Here is a 22,369-nt window from a genome sequence, read left to right on the forward strand (position 1 = left end):
TTTCTTCCTGTCAAAACGGTTATGGCTAGAAAGGATCCGTCTTGTGTAAATATGACGTCACGTTCTCGTTGTAACTCTCGTTGTAATCGGAGCGGCTCGGAAACACATCTACAGCAGTAACATGATGCAACATACACATTAATGCAGCAGCAATATTAATAGAGAAACATCAGACATAATAGTAAAACACTGCAAGGGAACATTTTATTGCACCAGGAACTATCTTGGGACTTTTACTGCGACAACGTTGACTTGCCTGTGAATAAAAAATAAACCAGTGTTGGTGATCTACAGTGTTGTCATTCTTCTTTGAACAGCAAGACCGCTAACACCCTATTTCAACAATCACATTCCCTGTAATTAACATAATTAATAGATAGTTTAGCTTCTCATCATCATTTGCTGTGGCCCACTGATGTTAACGATCGTAACTGAAAGGCTGCCTGCCAAACGTAAACATTCAGCCACGTGACATTCAGCCAAACTCTCGCGAGAGTTTTAAACAAGACGGATCCTTTCTGGCCATAACCGGCGCTGGCCCAGCCCTTAAAAAAAATCATGTTGCTAAGATACAATGTCAATATTTTAGATATGATTTGTATACACGCAAAACACAAAAGGGCTGAAACCTGTTGGGTAGTTACGTATTCCGCATCTAACAGTAGGGCTGGGCACATTGGGTAACGTAGTTCTTAGACAAACGTAAGCAGAAGCAGGAAATCCCATAAAGACTACATGTCCCAGACGACGTTGCGCAGGCTGAACGCGGAAGTGTGTGAGTTTCACGGTGGAAAAAAGTTATCATAGTTGTTTTCATGCCAGACAGTTTTAAAAGTCACGCTTCTGCCGTTCCTCGACTCTTGATATTGTGTTGAAGCCGTTTGAAGACACCAAAGGTAACATTACAACATAAACCTGCAGCTAAAGCGAGTTGATGCGTTTTATATAAACTAACTTACACCTTTAAAATGTGCTACAACGCTTGTTTTTGGAACAATCGTTTCTTCCAACAGCTTACAACGGATACGCGTTAGCATTTTAATGTCTTTATCTGAGTACACACTGACACACAGACTATTAGCCACAGCCGATAAGTAGGGAAAAGATTCTCTACAGGCATGTGCTTCAGCTAGTTAGCTGGTTGTTGAGCTATAATAAATCCATAAACGGTTAATAGTTGTTTTTAGCCTAGGCACGTTGGCAATTGAAGTCCTGCCAGTTTAGTTAGCCAACATCGATGTAACCGTTAAGTAGCAGTTGCTAAGATCATGCACGGGTAATTATAGACAGTACTGTACAGTTAAGCTTGTATAATGTGGTGTTTGCTCACATGACAGAGCAGGCAAGAGGTATTATCTGTCCATGATCAAGGGTAGACATCTTTCAAAAGTAAGCTGTTCACACAAAAACGAATGTGGAAAAAATCAATACATTAATCAATGATGGCAGTATCCATTACTAAAAGGCATTAAGGGCCTATTTCTTATAGGTCCCTTTCCTGACACTGTCCAACTTCACTTAAATATGCAATTTGGATGAAAACCCCACCCAAAGCTGTTTACTCATAAATAAGGTTTACCTGTGCCTTTTGACAAATCTGACTTGCACTAATCCTCCCATCAGACAAAATATTACAAAATATCGTTTGATGTTATTAAGGCTGCAGACTTTTCTTTCTGCATTGCAACACAATCCCCACAGAGAAATGCCTGGCATGCTGATGCCGACTGCCACACCTTTTTTGGGCGTTTAGTGAAAGGCGAGAACTCAAAGGCATTGTGTATTTTTATTGTAACCGCAGAGAACTCCTATAAAAGCACCTCCCTTTCTTAGTCATCATGGGAGAAAGGATGTCCTCTTCACAGAGCAAAAACAATGCAGTCCATTGAAGCAGATAACATGAGCAGTCAGTGTGCTGTGCAGCATGGTGAATCCACTGGCTGGAGGCAAAGCAGCATGACACCAATAAGAGCATCCCACAGTCGGCTTCACACAGAGCTAAATATTGTGTCTGCTGGAAGGATTAGTGCATGTCTGATTTTTCAAAAGGCACAGGCAAATGTTATTTATGAGTAAACAGCTTTGGGTGGGGTTGTCGTCTGAAGCTCATATAATTTTAGTGATGCTGGAAAAGCAATGCATGTTGTCGGTGTTTTCTTTATCTATCCCAATTAATATCATGATCACGATATTCAACTATGTTATTGTTTATTGCATTCTTTCTTGATAAAGTGCAGCCCTAACATATAACCAGCAAGTGCTTGCAAAATATAAATTACTAAGGCCCCATTTACACGGGAATGCAAACAAAACGCAAACGAACCGAATTCGATATAAAAAAAGTCTTCCGTTCACATGGATATGGCTCAATAAACGTATCCCTTCACATGAGACCGCTCGACCCGCTGGAGACGCTGTAGTACATATGCCGGGTCTGTGAGTGGCGCTGTACTTCCGCCACAAAATACACCAAAAGCAGCGAAGAAGACCCCCGAGCATGGTTGCCATGGTTGCCTGGTTGCCCTTCTGTTTATTTTCTGCGGTGGATTTAGCAACATGTAGTTCTCCATGTCCACTTGTTGCTGATGGTTGTGGTAGAGGAGCTGTAGATTTTGCACTAACATCTGTAGCATGGTCAGTAGCTACTGACAGTAGCTAGTACTGACAGTAGCTACTGACCATGCTACAGCAGTGAGCAGCAGAGGTGGGGCTATGGCTTCATCGCTATCAGGAAAATGATCGTATAGGACGTACACACAGAGCCGTTTGGCACCCCAGAGCATTCCGTCCGCAGATCTACCCACCTTGGGACCCGTTATCGTTTTAGGGGTCCGTTTCCGTGGTTCCGTTACGGCCTCGTGTGAAGGAACGGGCTATGCGAAAGAGAAAAGTAGCAGATACAACCCGTTTCATTCCCGTGTAAACAGCACCTCAGTCAACTGGCAGAAAATGTATCAGCAACTTCTTTAATTTTTTCATTTATCAAAATATGGCAACATTTGCTGTCCTCTCGACCTGAGTGTGAGAATTTGCTTTTGTATGCTCTATGTCATTGTACATTTGAAATACTTTTGCTTTTTAAGACAAGTTGATCACAATTCATAAAAAACAGACATTTAAATCAATAATAAAAATAGTCTTTAATTGCAGCCCTGAATTGTATTTGCTGTACTAATATCAACCTGCTGTCTCTGTGTGTGATATTCACAGGAACCAGTACCTCTGAAAGATGGGAACTAAAGCAGGCCCAGTTCAGGTCGTCACCGTGTGTAAGGAGGAGCACTCCTTCGCTCTGGACACCGAGGCTTTGGCTCGGATTCTGCTGGCTCCGGAGGTCCAAGACAAGAATGTGGTGGTGCTGTCCGTGGCCGGAGCCTTCAGGAAGGGAAAGAGCTTCCTGCTGGACTTCATGCTCCGCTATATGTACAGAAGTGTGAGTTGCACTGTAAAATTATTGTCTCACTTCTCCAGATTTAATATCTTACTACTCATTCTGCTGGCAGTACTCAGAAATCATAATACATTCCTAATCCCATTTGTGCCACCAACTCAAATGACTTTGAATGTTTTTAAAAGTAGAATTTTTCAACTGATCTTTACATTTTCAAATGTGTATGTTGCCTATAGCTGTTACAGAATCCCTGACTGTTACAGAAAGCCCAGCCCTGCTCTAACATGTGAACTAACTAGTTTACTGAGCAGGATCTTTGTAGAATTTACTCATCACCAGGAGTGGAGTCTGTGTGAATGCCTTCAGCTTTCTTTTGGTACATTTTTAATAAACGTACCCAATGCCTGGTGTTACAAAATGATGTGCTCATAGATTATGTAATTTTATTACCGTTGCTGTGGTGCCCCCATCAGGCCAACGTTATGATCTGTACCCAGTGAAAATTCAAAAGAAAGCCTAACTGGGGAGATGACTATAATTAGTTAAATATGAGCAGAGTAAGGTCTAGTACTTTTTAATGTTCTAAATGATGCATTTCTATTAACAGTTCAGGGTAAAATGCCTACAGCAGCTGCTGCTACATTCCTCAGGAAAATGGCTCCTTCATTACTAATATATATTACAGGCTGCTTTTAATAAATGGTTTAATATATTTTGAATAAGCCCGAAAGGTTCTGCACAGACAGAGAAGCACAAGTTCCCCCTTGCCTGATCTTAAAAGTGTAAACTCCAAGATGTCAACCTGTCTTTATGACAAAATATCTTGCTGCAAAAAACACCGGATTTGCCGGGAATTATAAAATTGTGGTCGCCTGCCCAAGAACTAACTTATTGAAAAAACTTTTAGTTACAGAACCATAACAAAAAGGGATCATTACATCGTTAATATCTGACTAAGTAAAAAATCAGAGGCAATTATTGGCTGGCAAGGGACAGGCTGCATGGTAGCAGGTATCATTCTTGATAGTTTTTAGAGGGCCCATGTCATGGCCATTTCTACTGATCATAATTCCATTGTTGAGGTCTACTAAAATAGATTTATACTGTGCAATTTTCCAAACTCACATTGGTTTCTCATACAGCATCTCTGTAAAGTATATGTATTCACCGGTATTCACTCTCTGTCCTAAACGGCTTGTTGGAGCTACTGCCCCCCCCCCCTGTGAGCCCAGTGTGCTCTCATTGGTTGCGACGTGAGAGGCTCGTTGCTGCTCGCAGCTGCTGCTCGTTGCTGCAGACAGGCTTCCGTGTCGGCGATACAGGAGAACAAGCAAAACTCATCCTGAGCACACACAAACACTCACAGCCGAAGTAAAAACAATAAGTGTGGCTTCATATTGAGTAAGAAAAAGGTTTATAACGCTGTGTGCATGGGTCTGCGGAGAGCATTTCTCCGCGATCCCAAGTTAGCAGCCTGAAAAACGTTTACCCATTAAACAGTCATGGTAGATACCTTGTTTGTTTTAAACATCATAAATACACAAACAACAATGAATACTTACAGGTTGTGTACCCGAATCTCCCGCTGGTCCAAACAAAGTAGGAACAGCATCGTTCTTCAGTGCCCTACGCTGTACATATCCGGCATGAATCGCTGAAAGGTTTGGGAAGCTTTGTTTCGTGAAAGGCTGGCAGAGGGTGCGGCCATAGCTCTGTGCGTGGCTACTGGGTATCCCTACGTAGCGATACCCAGGAAGTAAACAATGGAAAATGAGAAATCTCCAACGAGGCGTTTTGGGGAGTTTTACTCGCTACAGGGTGTATTTTGAGGGTTTTTGACTCTGCAGACCGTTTACATGCATAACAACCTTCACAACACTCAAGGGGACGGGTAATAACTGGAAAAGCATGACATGGGACCTTTAATATCCATGATTTACTTGATATTAGTTGCATTATTTTCATTCTTTTTAAACATCACCTTCATATAGATCTTGCATAGTATTTAAGGTGTTGATCGGCTTTCAATTGCAGAATAATTTATTTCAATGGATGAAAAATCAATAAATAAATGGGTAAATGTGTAAATCAGCGGTGGACGCTAGGAGGATTAGTTGATTGCTGAGCTTCAGGTGATCAGGAAATGTGTCATTTGTATTTCTGCAGGCTGATGCAAACTGGCTGGGAGATGATGATGAGCTGCTGACTGGATTCTCTTGGAGAGGAGGTTCAGAGCCAGAGACAACAGGCATCCAGATGTGGAGCGAGGTGTTCCCCATCACAAAGAGCGATGGAACAGAGGTATCTTTCACTTTTTAAATATATAAACCCTACGTGTTTTGGGATGGGATACATGGAACTGTAAACTACAGTCAAATCAAGAAATGTAGTTTCGACAATTTAGGTAATTTCTATAAAAGGTCTTCTACTTTCATTTTTTTCTTTTTAAGTTTCCTCAACATTCATCCAATATTATTTTTTTCACCCTTTCACCCCTTATTTCTTTAACCACTCTTTCGGAATTGTTAGTCTGACTTGCATGTTTGTTAAGCAGGAAAAAAATGATATCTGAACTAAAGAAAATAAGTTAACAACGAAAAACGAAAACATATTATTTGCTATTTCCCCCTCCGGATTTTTGAATAATACAAATAATAGTTATATTAAACTGCTTCTTTTTTTATTTGTTTTTAATATAAAGAAAATAATACACTTAACAACATTTAAAAGGCTAGATTTCAATAGTATTTTTAATATTTAAGTATAGGGTGTTTAAACTCCATCTCAGTGGTAACGCTGCGTTGTGTCTCCTGTAGGTGGCGGTAGTGCTGATGGACACTCAAGGAGCCTTCGATAACCAGTCCACCGTGAAGGACTGTGCCACCATCTTTGCCCTCAGCACCATGACCAGCTCCGTACAGGTGGTGGATTCAATTCGATTAACTCTGATTTAATATTTTCTCATTGCTCCCGTGGTGTCTGCTCACACAGTCTCTCTTTGCAGATCTACAACCTGTCCCAGAACATACAGGAGGACGATCTGCAGCAGCTACAGGTCCGTTTATATGGGTGATGGAAATCATTGAAAACATTTGGTTGTGCTTGAAATTGTAATTGTTATCGTTGTGTGGCTGTCATAACTTTAGTTATGGTTGTATAAAACATCAAATGTAATGTGATAATAATCAGTATACCGTATATACAGAATGTACATTATATACAAATGTAGTGAACCTCCTTGCTTGCTTGAAAGTGTTGAAAAAAAGAGTAAAACTAAGGAATTAAATACAACTTACCTGCTTTGATGTGGATTTTTAACCTTTAACACACAGGCAAGGAATATAAAGTTCTTAAAAAAGCTTTTTACAGCTGCTTTCTGTAAAACAATAGTGTGTGTGGTCCAGTTGTTTGTATCTCAGTATTAACTCTGCTTAATTCACCCCCCCCCTCCCATCACAGCTGTTCACAGAGTATGGTCGTCTGGCCATGGATGAGATCTTCCTGAAGCCCTTCCAGGTACAGAACCACAGGATGTGAGGATTGTGTCGCTCATGTAACCACTTCAAAGGTTTTTTTCTTAAATGGAACTGCTTTGGTTTTATTCCTACAGTCTTTGATGTTCCTAATCAGGGACTGGAGCTTTCCATATGAATATACCTACGGATTCAAAGGAGGCAAGGAGTTCCTGGATAAACGGTTACAGGTACCAATACTGTCCTGTGGATTCGTTAATAACAGTATACCAAAGACAAATGTCTGATCTTAAATACTGATTTTGGGATTTCACCTTTCTTGTGATTTCTACAGGTGAATGAGACCCAGCACGAGGAGCTGCAGACAGTGAGGGATCACATCCATTCGTGCTTCACCAACATCTCCTGCTGCTTGTTACCCCACCCTGGACTGAAGGTGGCCACCAGCCCTGTTTTCGAGGGACAACTTAGCGGTAAGAGCTGTCGTTTTTCACACTAATCTACCTTTGGGGTTCATACGAAATCATTTAAGTTTGAAAATGTGTCATCTTAGCTGTGTCCTTGAGGAATGCTTACTTTGTTATCATAATCTGGTGGTGTGTTCTCCTTGTGTTCACTCATCATTCACAGCTAGATAAATGCCTTTTTCTAGACATTAGCAAGAATTCAATAATCATGATTGTTAAATATGGACAGCTAGCAAGATCAACAAAGTGCCATTATACATTGAGGGTTTTATAAGTGTATTGTAAACGCCCTGAGAGTCTGGAAATCTTTAGTGAGGGTACTTTTAAAAGGGCTTGAAATGCACTCTTGAAAAGCGATATGAAACATCTACTTATTTAGGCTTTTAGCAGAATGCCCAATACACTGAATGCTGTCCTGAGTTTTGGTTCATTTTATTTTTCAGCTGTGGCCCCGGAGTTCAAAGACGAGCTGAAGAGCTTGATCCCTAAACTGCTGCATCCCGACCGCCTGGCTGAGAAGGAAATAAATGGAAACAAAGTCACCTGCCGGGGCCTGCTGGAGTACTTTAAGGTAACATTTCCTCCATCTGAGTTTTCCTGCTAAACACAAATATGCTTTTTCATTTGAAAATGTTGTGTTTTCTGTCTTACCAGGCGTATATCAAGATTTACCAGGGAGAAGACCTACCACAGCCAAAGACTATGCTCATGGTATGTTGCAGGATTAACATACGTTTTATGTGTATGCTTTGTTTTAAGCTCAAATACATTTAACATGTGTCTGTTTGTCTCACCAGGCTACAGCAGAGGCTAATAACCTGGCTGCCGTGGCAACAGCCAAAGATCAGTATACCAAGAGCATGGAGAGGGTAACTATTTTTCTTTTATAATTACTTTTCCATTTCTGTTTAGTTTCTGACTGTGTCTCTATTTTCCTCCATACCCAAATCTCTTAAAGAGCATCTTGCAGGTTATTTTTTTTTCTACATTTATGCTTAAACTTGCTTGAAAATTACAATTAAAAAAAAAAGTGAATGTAGGATTTGATATGTTTTACGAGACATAAGGGCAGGAATTCAGAGGGAAAGTAGCAATTTTGAGCTCTGCTCTTAAAGACGGCTTTTTTTTAAGGTCATACGTCAAACGCGTCATATTACATAACAAAGGGTAAACATCTCCGCCCTCTGACCGCGGGTATAGTTAGTACTTGCGTTGAGTTGAGCGGTTTTGTTTTAGTGAGCTGGTATTTTTCGGTAGTTTTACATTGTATTTCACCATTTGTAATCATGTTGCAGTATTGTTTGTGCAGGTTGCACAAATACCAGCCTGTCAGGACATCGAGTCCACAGTAAAAAGGACCGGAGCTAGCGTTCGTTCCTGGGTGCGTTGTGCATCCACCTCCCTGCAGCACATACTCTCCACAGCTTTATCAGGAAACCGTATTACTTCTCCCTCCCCCCTTCCCCTTCGCTGCTCTCTCTCTCTCCCCTCCGGTACACGGCACCGTAAGACATAGTGTGGAGTTGCATTAGGTAACGCTGTGGTGGCTGTACTGCTCCAGCCGTCTCCTTTGTGTTTGTTTGTTTCCCCCTNAGGTAGCTGCAACGGATCTGATACAGACTGATCCAGATTTGAATACTTCTATGACATCACAGAAGTGGCAGTACGGCTATTGGGCCAACTCCACCAATCAGGAGGAGACAGCCACGGACATTGCCGTTTCGAAAGCGCTGGAGACACTGTAGTACATATGCCAGGCCTGTAGATGGTGCTGTTCTCACAGAATCAGCCCATGCAAAGACAGTGTTAAATTGAGCGAAATGAGGAATGGCTAAAATGCATGATCTGTTTGATATTTTGAAAAATAAAAAGTATAAATATGTCTTATATAGGTATGGTCCTACACTATATTATTCAAATATAGCATGATAGGTTCACTTTAAATCTCTTGATTCAACTTTCACTAGCACACTGAGGCTGCAGTTTCATCCCAACGAAAGCTGCCTAAAGAGGACCTGAGCCACAATGTCTTGGTTAAATGCCATTTAATGAACTACAATATTTAAATCATGTTTTTGTTATTCAATTATTGAAGACTATTCTGCATGCTAAAAACAACAGGGACTAATTGTAAATCAATTGCGGCATCGCCTTCTCCTGGAAATATCGTTTCAGTTTTCTTAAAGTAAATTGTAGCATTAAGTTTATTACAATATTTTCCTAACATACCAATATAGAAATATTTTATTTTCTAATATTTTTTAACCCCAATTTACTTACATGTCAAATACACTGAATTAACAATGCCTCTTCACTATTTGTTTATGATTGTTTGTACTGCGTGTCCTAGATCACCAGCAGAGCGGACTACAAACTCCTGTCTTAAGTCTTGGCTCTCTATGTTTTCCTCTCTAAGGTGTGTGGGGGGGACCTGCCCTACGTGGCTCCTGATTCTCTGAAGGAAAAACACAACTTTAACCTGGCAGAAGCTATCCACAGCTTCTCCTCCATCAAGAAGATGGGCGGACAAGAGTTTTGTGACCGTTACCAAGAGCAGCTGGAAACGGAGCTGGAGGAAATGTGGCAGTCCCTCAGCAAGCACAACCAGGTAAGAGACTAATCCAACAACATGAGATAACATTTGCATTTGTGCCTTTTTGATATTTAAACAAACCTCTCAATCTTACACAACAGCACTAATGTTCTTCAATTATAAATAATAATAATCACCAATAACACCTTATTTTAAGAAACCAATAGTTAAATTATGCAAATATAGGTACACATACTTTATTCCTTGTCACAACCATTCCTCATTGTAACCCATTTGACATGTATACATATTTTCTATGTGCGTCTCATTACCCTTGTTTTTTAAACATACTTATACCCCTAAACTCATTTGGACTATTTTTATCTTTTCCAACAACCCCTGAATTCAGTCAGTAAGCAAATGTGCAGTTTTAAGATCAACTAGATCCAAACATTTTAAAGCAGTCAAGAAGTGGGATTGTTATTTTGTAAGGATAAAACAAGATGTTCCCACCTAAAATGATTCTGATTGAAGTATCTTATTGTTGTGTCTGGCAGTGATAATATTTCTTAATCTTTGATTTGTCTCTGTGCCCTAAAGTCTAAGAACCTGTTCAGCGCCTTCCGGACGCCTGCAGTGCTCTTTGTGCTGGTGTGCCTCCTCTACGTGCTGTCGGGCATTCTGCTCTTCGTCGGCCTGGCGACCTTCGCACTGGTCTGTGACATCATTCTGGGCGTGGTCATGATGTCCATGCTGACGTGGGCCTTCATCCGCTACTCTGGTCGATACCACCAGGTTGGGGGGGCCATCGACCAAGCTGCAGGAGTCGTCCTGGAGCAGGTGAGAGTAACGGCACCGACGTCCTTCAGACGGTTTAATATCAAAGTCCCTCTCTTCTGTCTCCTTTTCATCTGAGCCACGACACACACATTGATCGATACAATCACAATGTATGGTCTGATTTTAGTCCCTCTAGTAACTAAGCCCCACCCACATATTCTGTTGCAAATGGAAATGTATTTGACTGTGACAATTACATGCATTTTTTTATATTTCCTGTACAAAACTATTTATTTGTAGATTTAATTAGATAACCGACACAATTTAAAAAGCATATGCTGCCACCAACTGAACACAAACAGAAAATGAAAGTAAGAGCCTCTGAGGCTGTTTAGGGTTCATACCCTCTTACGTACACGAAACCAGAAGTGGTTTGAGTTGATCGACTCTCTGACGGATGAGGCTTAGAGGTTTCAGTGGATTACCCACAACTAACAACAAAACAGAAGTCAGCGACTGATGGGAGAAACACACAGCATGACTTCCAGCGTGGGCAGGACTACTTTTACAACCCTGTTGAAAAGATTATAAATAATGTAACTTAGATAACTACATCAAATGTAATGTTTCTGATTATATTAGTAACAAATGTTTTAAACCAGGCAATAAGCTGTCAAGTCCTCAAAAGATATATTTGTATGTGACTGATGGTGATTATTTGTTAACTGACCATAATTACATTTATTTAGCAATTTAGTAATAAAACGGTTACTCCTCAACACTGATGCCACACATGTAACTGTCTTCATTTGTTTCCCTTCTCTGTCTGCAGGCCACTGAGGTGTTGAACAAGTCGCGAGGTGCAGGTGCCACTGCACAGAAGAAATCCAGTTAGAGGACCTCTGGACCCTCGTAATCTGATGCAATGCTACCAGCACACAACACAAGCACACATTCAGCACTAAAGCCTTATCATGCCTCCCATTGGAACAAACATGCAGCTCAACCACACCGGCACCAACATGATGCCGATCCACCAGCATCTTTATTCAGACAAAGTCCAGGCTGATATAAAGGTGACTGGAGGCGCGGAGTTAAACCATCCCAACCCTCTTATTGACTCTACATGTCTTCAAATTGACACTGCCATCATTTTACAAGTTAACAGTTGGTCTTAATAGACAAGTCTATGTTTACCTTATAAAACACTCACTTGGTTGTATATTGTTCAAACAGGGGTAGTCAGGGTGATTTTCAAACAAAGCTTCTGCAGTATATCTTAATACCGTTAAAACAAAAATGCTGGCTTTAAAGCTTATACATTTATACATATTTTCTTCGTGGCTATATTTTTTTTACTTTGTGGCCTTAAACACATTCCATTCTGTTTGTAGATTTGCTTTATATTTGATATTAACGAGCATTTCTAGAAGAGTGAACTGTTACTACTTTGAAAGGAGAAGAGGATACGTACTTTCTGCATAGTTTACTAGATTTTGAAAGCTGCATGTAATGGGATGTCAGCTGAATCTCAAGTGCTTTGCAGCTTATTTCTTGATGGAAATGTGTTACACTTTGTACATTTTGATACTGTATATTAGACTCTTCTAGCAAAATTATATATAGGAAATTCTATGCTGCAATATTTTCCAACTCCAAAGAAAATCCATTATTGGAATAATAATAAAAGGTGGTGATTGCACAACTATGTAAAACTAGCCAAAGAGTAAATTATACTATATAGCACTACAATGAACTGTCACTCAAATACGGACAGTGTTAAACAAACTGGAACAAATAAAAAGAAGGATGTTTAAACAGACAGAAAACTCAAGTAATCAGAAAGCACAGACCTCCGCCAAGGCCAGATGTACTATCAATGTTCACAAAAGTCAAACATAATGCATGCCTCTGCCCCATTATTCAGACCAGCTCCAGAATTAAACGGATTCTTCCTCGCCCCACACCATTCCACCAGTTTTTGTGATCTTGCTAAAACAAACAAGAAAGGAAAACATAAGCTCCTAATCCGCACTTGGACAGATGATGTCTGCTCACATCTGAAGTTTACAAAAATCCTTAACATGTAGCCATGTGTGTACCTCGGGAGATATTTCCTGATGTTACTTCTTTAATGTAGCCTCAGCTCCACAACACGCTCTGTGATCACTGTGATGCATTCTGCCAGTTGTTGATCTGGCTGCAGTTAAAAGGGACATTACAACTATTTCACAGCTACTCACCCTCTGAATAGTCTGGTCTCTGGTAACCTCTCGAGTATATCTTTGTCAATGATTTTATTGTTAAATTAATCATTGACAAATAATAAAACCACATCTCTTAAAAGTAAAATAATAGTTGTTTATATGTTCTCAAAGTCCTTTGTTTACCTGCAATCATTTAACCAGTAGTTTCCGAAGAGCAGTCATACATCATGAAAGGGGTCGACAGTGGAATGATTAGGTTTTAGTGTTCCTTTGTAAGGCAGGCCAATTCAGACAGATTCAACTATGCCCTACATCGTTGAATATAAGAGTCAGATTCTTTCAGCAACATTGGATTGGAAAAGTGGAATTATTAGGATTAAATGTTGTAAAATAGGTCTCTTAAATGCCTGAGAGCAAAAGAAGGATAATTTCATCTAAAATAAAAAGCATATTTCTCTTGCTCAAACTCAAAGAAGAAATGTAAAAATATATCATTAAAAATGCTCTAATCTCTCAGTGATTACATACTGTAGCTCTTATGATCACTTGGCAAAAAAAGAAATGTGGAAATTGGAAGGATGGTGATCTTTGACCACCATTTTGCACATCGACAACAGGAGGATAAATGTCACATAAAAGCACTTTCTATTTCACTTCCCTCCTCTGGTTATTTTTGCTCATTGAAAAGGGGATAATGCATGCACTTTTACGGCTAATGTAATCACTCGTGTGGGGTATGGTGGCCTTGACTTGAGAAATGCTGTTTTCTAAAGAATAAACAAAGCTTCAAACTGTTAATGCACCTTTTCAATCTGTTCCCTTCACTGTTTTTATTTTTGAAAAGTTGTCGTAAAATCTGTACATATTTTGAAAAAAAGGATGAGGACCTTTTGGGCCGTTTCAGACGAGAAGCACTTTTTTATTGCAACAACACAGAATATTATTTCTGATTCCACATATATTTTACAAAACTTGACTTCTATTGATTTAATGTAGAGATTTTCATTTCATGAAATTGTAAATCAGATTTTTCAGATTGCATTTTAATATCAGTCTTAGAAAATATTAAATCACATTAGATTACAATTTATGATATATGTGTTGCAGTTGAATGAATGTAATATAAACCATCAACTACTTCATTATGAAATGTAATACTGCCTACTGTAACTGCTGCACATACTCTATATCTTAGCATAATTATATATAACCCTTTTTGTTCATTTTCTAAATATTATGTTTTTATATATTAGGCTACTCTGCACTTAACAGCTTCTTGCACCTCTAATAAGGTGCTAACAATGAGTTTAATGTCTGGGTGCTGTGTTATCTAATATGTACTGTAGGATGTGCGGAATTAGTGCGAAAATAAGATTTTGAATACTTGAACAGTTGATATTCTGTCAGCTAAGATGTAAACTATGTTGTGAATGAAGATAATACTGAATGACTTAGCATTCAAACTTGTTAGCGCAGTTCAAAGTGCTTAACAGAATATGCTAATACAGATAGAAAATGGATTCAAAAGCTACAATAACAGTAATTATACTAAAACAGAGTAAACAATGGTTTACAAATATATATATTGGCAATATACACTCCCTTGCCACTCTATTAGGTAGATCTATACATGTTAGTGCAATCAAATACTACATAACTGCCCCAAATTCTCCATTCAGGAATATTATATTGTTTGCAGGAGGTGTTATTTAGTAGTCGAGTCTGCTCAGTATTATAATGTTTCTAATATTCACCCCCCCCCCACCCTCTCTTCTTCTTCTTCTTCTCAACATATTGAATATTGATGTCCAGTACATCAAAGCTGAAAGCTTAATAAGAATCATTAAATAAAATAACACCTTTTTCCAGTGTCAAAACTGATTAAATGTTTAATGACAATGGCTGCACTGTTAAATTGGATTGCATTAGATTTTACCTTTCTTTATACAGTCTATGGATTTTATAATTTACCTAAGAAAGTGGCCACTGAGTGTATTTCAATTCATTTGTTTTATTTATTTATTTAGTGCTTTTTTGGTCCGTAACGAATATGGGTCATATCTAGCAGGCTTTGTGTTAACTACCATATCGCCACACACACGCAAACAACAAAACAACAGCTCTGTCTCAGAATGAATTGACCTCCGCTGTGACGTCATAGCGTATATATCATGTTATTCTCCGGAGAAAAGTAAATGGACCGCATTTAAAAATGTGTGTATTCAGCTCCCTGCTTGATGTGCCATCATCACTGTCCCTGTCATCCTCACACTGGCCCTCTCTGTCTCTCTTTCGGAGAGAACGCGATGCCGTGTATAAAAATCAGCTACAGCGGATTTCGTGTCCCTTGTTTCCTTATATGGTGATCAGCGTCGCGGGCCGAACCTCCTCGCGCTGTGAGCGAGGCGCGTGCACTGGTCGTTCACCGTTCACTTCCTTATTTGGAAGTGAGTCCAACAAAAACCGCAGGGAGGGGAGGGAAGAGAGAAGAGGGAGGGGGATGGATGGCGGAGAATTTCCTCCCATCCTGAAAACCGCTTTGCGCCTGGCTGGCTGCTGAATGTCGGTTAAAACAGCAGCAGCACAATGGCTTTACTTATTAATATCTCCTCACGCCATTGGTGTCATAATGAATAGGATTCATGTCCTTGACACCCGAAATTACAGCGTAAATCACAGTAATGTCTACACGTTGAGTGAAAAGTCATGGTTTATGTAGCTATTAATATATGCTACGATACAAAACAAAACAATAAGAGTATAGCTGCTTTCAAAAGGTGTGGTCCGATTAACGGCATCATAATCCTTATCACAATTTTATAAATCCAACACTAATTCAACACACTTACATCATTTGATAATTTTATACATCAGCTGTTATAAAGGAGTTGTTGGTTTATTCATAAACTACACATACAAACACATATTCCCATCATTCTCTTCGCTAACCATTTGGTGCGTTTGATTTGCTCACCTTTGCTGGCCGCCACCGCCAAAACAAATACATATAATAAAAGAAATAGCAAAGGAAATATGATAAATAAAATGAGAAGAAAACAGGCTTAAAATATTATTTATCTCATACGATTTTCGGTTGTGTAATGTTCAATACAAGTGGCAAAGAAAATATAAAAATGTATCTGAGAATATTTCTTGGAGGGATTATTGATGATTAGCTATATTTCCTGTTTCCTGTTTATTAGTGTATGTCATATACTGAACTGAAGTAAATAAATAATAATAATAAATAATTAAGCACTCCTTGTGTTATCACATGTAGCAAAATAGCAATTCATCAGTAAACACGTAGCAGCAAAAAAACCCGCCGGACAACCAGGGGTGACAGACATGCGCTCCTGCTCCTGCTCGTGCACTTTGCTCGGGCTTATAAGCGCGTTCACGTCGGGTATCCAGTGTGTGAGCGAGACCGACGATTCATCATCACAGTCCATTCAGTTTCCAGAGTGACGCTGACCTACTCAGAGCTTCACCATGGTAGGTTCAACTGCGTCTTCATCTCTCTTTATGTACTATAGGAGCTTATACTGATCAATAGAGATGTATTCTCTAGATATGACGATGGTTGTGGTTATGTTTCTTATTTAATTTTTAGATGATGGTTTTGGGTTTAGCATCAAACGTAGGAAGCCGGTTCTGTGCCGCATGAACTGCTGCTAGCGCTGGGGCTAGGCAGGAACAAGAGGCGGTGCGAGAGGCTTGACCGCCAACAAAGCTTTCATACAGCCGGGAAAAGCTGCCTTTTAACACTCTGTTGATTTTAATCTGCATTAGTTTATTGATGAGCGTGTTAAAACACCGGAAATATGGAAAAATGTCCAAAACAACTGGCGCCATTTCATCTCTCCGTGTTCCACGGACACAAAGCGGCCGGGGCCTGCTCTGTGTTAACGGCTCACCGTTGTCATGACGCTGGTCTCGGTGTCTCCTGCATCATGTTTCCGTAACTTCACCTCCTCGAGGCTTCCTCTCAGAGCCGAGCTGGCAGGTGCAGCTGCGCCCCGGGGCTAACATAGCTAACGGTATTGTTAGCTGAACTAGCTGCGTTAGCAGAGGCAGAGAATGACACCCATTATGGCTGGCGGTGTCTGAGATTTTCTTGTTCTTTGTCTGTACACGGCTCTCTAGTGAACATGTTTTTTTAGACGCTGCTTGCTTGCTTGCTTCACATTAGCTCAGCATTCGCCCACAATGACACTACATGGGTCATTTTTAGGTTTATGGCTGAGATGCTGTGTGACAGTTAATGTGTGAATTGACAAACGTTTGAGCAGAGCTTTGCCTTATATAGCAAGCTAGCGCACACACGTGCGTGTGCTGCATTCATGGCCCCACCCTGAATTTGGTGCAAAGACCATTTTGTTCGCTGATGTATTTTTAAGGGATCTGCCATAACTTTTAACTTCCTGCTGTATCCATGTAAGATGTTGTCCATGTATCTATAAGGATGTAGTACATATTTGACAGAATTGTGTCCATTATGTAAGGGCAGTTGGGCAGTGTTGGATCCAGTAGCTGAAGCTAACGGGCCGCTGTCTGTAGATCTTCATGGTCGGTATTGCGCATCTTATTTTAGTTGCGCATCTAATTTGTACAGTCGTTAAATACACACTGTACGCCTGTCACTTCAATAAACTGCCTACCAAGAAGAAAACACAAACTGATTCAAATATTCTTTCAAACAAAACCATTAAACGTTCATTTATTGTATTGCAACAAAAATATAAGAGATTAATTGTGACGAACACCTGTTAATGTATTTTCATTTATTGTTAACAATCAGCTATCGCTATTTCCTTTTTTAAATTACTTTCATTATGCATTATAATAACCTGAATACTTTCCCTGTCAGTGCTATATATTTCTACTTTCATTTGTTCGCACTTGTATACATGTGAAAGAAAGTTAATGAAAATGTATAACATTGTACAAGAGAGGTTCAAATCCAAATATGCGTGCCCTTATTTCATATCAATAGTCATACTGGAAAAAAGAGAGGATAAATAGAAATAAATCACAATTCATCGAAGTGTGTATGTTTTGGAATAACTGTTATGTAGAGAAGGATGTACGTTGTTCCAAAGAATGTCTCCTACAATACAGTTATAAAATAAACCATTTATTAGGCCTTTTTGTTTTCTGATTAAAATGGCTCCTATGAGGCCTATAATCCTAACTTGTCTAAAGGAATTCTAGACTTGGATTGCGACTGTTTTATATTCACTTGAACCTTGACTTGTAAAGAAAAGTATTGGTTAAGATTAGATAAGGCTGGATCTTAGTGACCGTGACTATGGGGAAATTATCTCGCTGCTACATCAACCGAAATAAACACAAGCTAAACAATTGTGGGAAATTATGCCAAAGCTAGGCTGTAGGAAGTAAAAAGCTTAAGTATTTTGAATCTACAAATTGTTGTGTACAGGAAAAAGAGGGCTGCAAACCATATGATCATAATGATTCCTCAGCATCCCCCCCCCAGGAGGAGTGCTGCGTGTCATGTGATGTCTCGAATGCAGACCGTATAGACATTTGTAAACCTCAGCACATATTTTAGAGACAGACTTGGATATTTCTCATATCTTTGTTGCTGTTATTGCAAAGTACAACTTGTTTTATTGATGGAGTGTGATTAAGGTTGTTTGCTAGTTAATTATTACTCGGAAATGCCCTGTTATCTCATCCTTTTACGCCCTGAGCAAACAGTGTCGGTCTGTGCTGCTCTGCAGTTGTGTTCCTTTTCCGTCTTTCCTGTCTCGTTATTTCCTTTTCATTGTCTTGTGTTTCCATTGACACGTTGCTGGTAGATGGCAGTTTTCTTCTCCTGAGACTGCATTTTTCTCTGTGATGAAGTGCGTTAAACAAAGTCAGAAGACCTGAGTTACGGAGCAGATGTGACTCTGCGATGTGACTTGTATTTTATATTTCTACAGAAGAGCCTTTGTTTGAAACCAGCCCTGCTGCTTAAACCCTTAATTCCTGACCTCACCCACATGGTCATCTTCCTGGTAGAGATACAAGACTGTTCCCTCTGAAAGAACTTGCGTAATGTTTTTATACAGTTACAGACACTTGGACACACCTGTGAGCTGGACTTGCTTAGTATTCATATTCAAAATGGACTTTGGCCTTGCAGTTCACGACACAATCTGTGCATCAGTCCAGTATTCCTTCAGGCTGACCTTAAATAAGGATGTACAGGCTATAATGACAGTCGGACAATACAATCATTTTCAGATGACATCACGTCTTGACTCTTCTATCACCTTGTTATGGCCACACCTTTTTTTTCTAATCAATCGTATTTATTAGTTGACCTCGTTAGGAGTTTTCCTGCCGTGCGTGAGTCACATGACGCCCTCTCAGGCCTTTCTTCAGCCTGATGTCTGTATTTACTGTAATGAAGTCGTCCCTTGTCTGTTAAACACAATGGCAACTGTTTCCTCCTTCAGGCAAAAACTATCTCTGAAAGTAGGGCTGGAATTCACTAACAAATGCTTTCATTAACAATTGGTCTCTCAATTTAAATGACATTTGACCTAGCTTATTTTCACATGACTAGGAACCAGCCAACATTTGAAAAGCTGTGTCATTGTTTGATGATATGGAACTTAAAAGTGTAATGTCCATTTGATGTAAAACATTTTATATTTAGATAATATTTGAACATGTTCTATGTGGTTAGTCTCCTTCGTCCTATGTAAAACGTGATTTCATATTTTCTTTCATTCAATCTTATTTTCAAATCAAAAATACATTTAAGAGGTCGAGAATGAAGCATTGAAACTGGTGCTTACAAAAGGTAAAAAGACAAATTGGTAAAATAATAAAAACCTAAAGAAAAAAATGCAGCAATAAAACATTTAAGTAAATTAAAGGACAACCAGAAGAGTTGTAAGAATGACATTTAAAGGAAAACCTATGATTCTTGCTGTGTAGCTTGTAAACACTGTGTGGTTTGCTATTTTTGAAAACATCCACCTGAAATCACCTGTAGCTCTGACCTCAGTGTCACAAATGGCCACTGCCCTGGCGAAATGTAAATGCATTAACTTGAGGTAACTGATTGTTCTTCTCTCCGCAGGCCTCCGGTGTGAAAGTCACAGATGAAGTTATCGCCATCTTCAACGACATGAAGGTCCGTAAGGCTCAGGCGAACGAGGAAGAGAAGAGGAAGAGGAAGAAGGCCATTCTGTTCTGCATGAGCAAGGACCTGAAGAACATTGTCCTGGATGAAGGCAAAGAGATCCTGCTGGGAGACTTGGGCACCACCGTCACCGACCCCTACCAGCACTTTGTGAAGATGCTGCCCCCCGACGACTGCCGCTACGCCCTGTACGACGCCACCTACGAGACCAAAGAAACCAAGAAGGAGGATCTGGTCTTCATCTTCTGGTGAGGGCTGCCTTTATCAGATATTACAGTATGTATGTATGTCCATCATTTAAACAACATTTGGCTTTAATAATGTTTCTCCATCCAACGCAGGGCTCCAGAGAGTGCCCCTCTGAAGAGCAAGATGATCTATGCCAGCTCAAAAGACGCTATCAAGAGAAAGTTTGAAGGTAAACAACCGTTTACTGTATAGTTTAAGGATGAGGAAATGTCTCAATCTACATCACATAAACCATGATGATGATGATGATGATGTATTACTCACCTGCTCCTATCAAACAACATTTGGAACTTTGTTGATTATTATTTTAGCTTATTTAATGAATCTCTATTGTAGGGCAGCAACAATACAGCCTAAGAATAAAGTTCTTGTTTTTGGGGGGATTTAGAAAATTCCCCAGATTATGACGATCTGTATTTAATCTGCATGATGGAACATTTATCTGTTTATGTGTTATCCCATTTAAGAATTTTTCCATTTTATGATTTAGCTTACTTTATCATCTATTGACGCAAACCTTGTTTAATAAAAGTGAAAATGCAGATAGATTTAATCATTTGTCAGAACACTCTGAAACATTGTCATTCTCACACTTCTTCTTGTATTTCAGGTATTAAGCACGAGTGGCAGGTGAACGGTTTGGAAGATCTGAAGGACCGGCAAGCTCTGGCAGAGAAGCTCGGAGGCTCGTCAGTAATCAGCCTAGAAGGAGCCCCTATTTAAATATCCCCCCCCCTCTCTCTCCTCTCTTGCTTCGATTGAGGCCTTTCAGACGCATCTGTTGGGTTTAGCAGTTCATTCCAGTGTGGTATGGTGAAGGGCAGAAACGGCACTATTTGCGGGACTCTCTGGGTGGGATATTGTGGGCGGGCTTTGGGTCAAGTGACAGTATACAAAAAACTAAAAATTCCACAAATGACTGTCATTCCAGTTCACGCAACATAAAGAATATGAACAAAACACACAAAGGAACACAATTAAGATGCAACAGAGGAAGGAGGATGACGTTAAAACTTAAATACACATATTGTTCATGTTCAGGGTTCTGTTATTATTTTCTGGGTTCCATTTGAATGATTGCAGAGAAAGGGACAGACAATAACCTTAGTTTTCCAACCATTCAGTCCTGACAAATAATCGTTCCAACTACATTCTTTTTGCCAAACTTCTAGTTAAGTTTTGTAAGTGTGTGTAGTTGAGACTAGTTGTAGTATGAACTAATCACAAGTTGTATCAAAAACCTTCTCTGGGGGAAACACGGTTAAATATATATATTTTTGCGTTTTGTTATTCCATTTTGTTTGTTTTTGAACATGCAAATTCAAAATTTGAGTGATTCCTTTTTATTTCCAGTTCAGGTTCAATATCATGGCATTTGATGTAGTTAACAGACAACATTCCTTGTACTTGTTGAAGCGGGGATCTCCTTGAATTAAAATTGTTGGTGTTATGAAGGCCTGATGGGGAGCGATGTGTAAATGGAAGACCAGCGGTCTAAGTTTAGACTGAAAAGTGAATGGTGGGTGTTTTGTATCGTCTCCTTATCTCTAATAAAAAGCACTAAACTACTGACTTGTTTTGCTCTTTTCAACTTGTTGTGTTTTGCATGTTTTATGTCAGTGTTTTTAGTCACATTTCTGTTTCTCTTATCTTTACTGGCATCATGATTGTGGTGGATGGCTTTCAATGAAAAGTCTTATATTTCAATCACTCCTTTGTTTACTTCCGGAACTTAATCACATAATGTAAAACTCGCGCATCTATTGGCCAGCGCTCCAGCACGTTGTATGTGATAGGCTAAGGGGCGGGACAATCACATCGGAGCCGACCAGCTAACCAGAGCAGACTGGGCTCTGGTTTCAGACAGAGGGGGAAAAGAGGTGCTTAAATACAGACAGTGGCCGTTTCGCAATGTCGAGTAAAGCTGCTGCAGAGCCACTATTTAAAGTATATTACGTCAAGTGGCGCCGAAGGAATGTTTAAATACCCAGCATTCGGAGCCACTCGATGGCGTAGTATACTTGAACTAGTGGCTCTGCAGCAGCTTATCTCTAATGAGAAACGGTCACTAATATGAGGGAAATAAATACCTTTTTGAACCTTA

The 22,369-nt window shown here is 39.7% G+C and overlaps 2 protein-coding genes across 2 annotated transcripts; both read left to right on the forward strand.

Moving 5' to 3' along the window:
- The first annotated feature begins 779 nt into the window (after nt 1-779).
- atl3 (atlastin 3) lies at nt 780-13,649 on the forward strand. Its single transcript, XM_010781013.1, has 14 exons — nt 780-896; nt 3,211-3,433; nt 5,558-5,692; nt 6,208-6,312; nt 6,396-6,446; nt 6,851-6,907; nt 7,002-7,094; nt 7,199-7,337; nt 7,775-7,902; nt 7,986-8,042; nt 8,129-8,200; nt 9,748-9,939; nt 10,465-10,704; nt 11,477-13,649. The coding sequence occupies exons 2-14, from the start codon at nt 3,230-3,232 to the stop codon at nt 11,537-11,539; spliced, it is 1,536 nt and encodes a 511-aa protein (XP_010779315.1). The 5' UTR covers nt 780-896; nt 3,211-3,229; the 3' UTR covers nt 11,540-13,649.
- A 2,591-nt stretch (nt 13,650-16,240) lies between these two features.
- Nucleotides 16,241-21,837, forward strand: LOC104953970 (cofilin-2-like). The gene is made up of 4 exons (XM_010781014.1): nt 16,241-16,346; nt 19,954-20,264; nt 20,358-20,434; nt 20,876-21,837. Exons 1-4 carry the CDS (start codon nt 16,344-16,346, stop codon nt 20,986-20,988), a joined length of 504 nt encoding a protein of 167 aa, XP_010779316.1. The 5' UTR covers nt 16,241-16,343; the 3' UTR covers nt 20,989-21,837.
- The last annotated feature ends 532 nt before the right edge of the window (nt 21,838-22,369 follow it).

The sequence above is a fragment of the Notothenia coriiceps genome, unplaced genomic scaffold (genome assembly GCF_000735185.1).
Source record: "Notothenia coriiceps isolate Sejong01 unplaced genomic scaffold, NC01 NC01_scaffold00022443, whole genome shotgun sequence".
Taxonomy (NCBI): domain Eukaryota; kingdom Metazoa; phylum Chordata; class Actinopteri; order Perciformes; family Nototheniidae; genus Notothenia; species Notothenia coriiceps.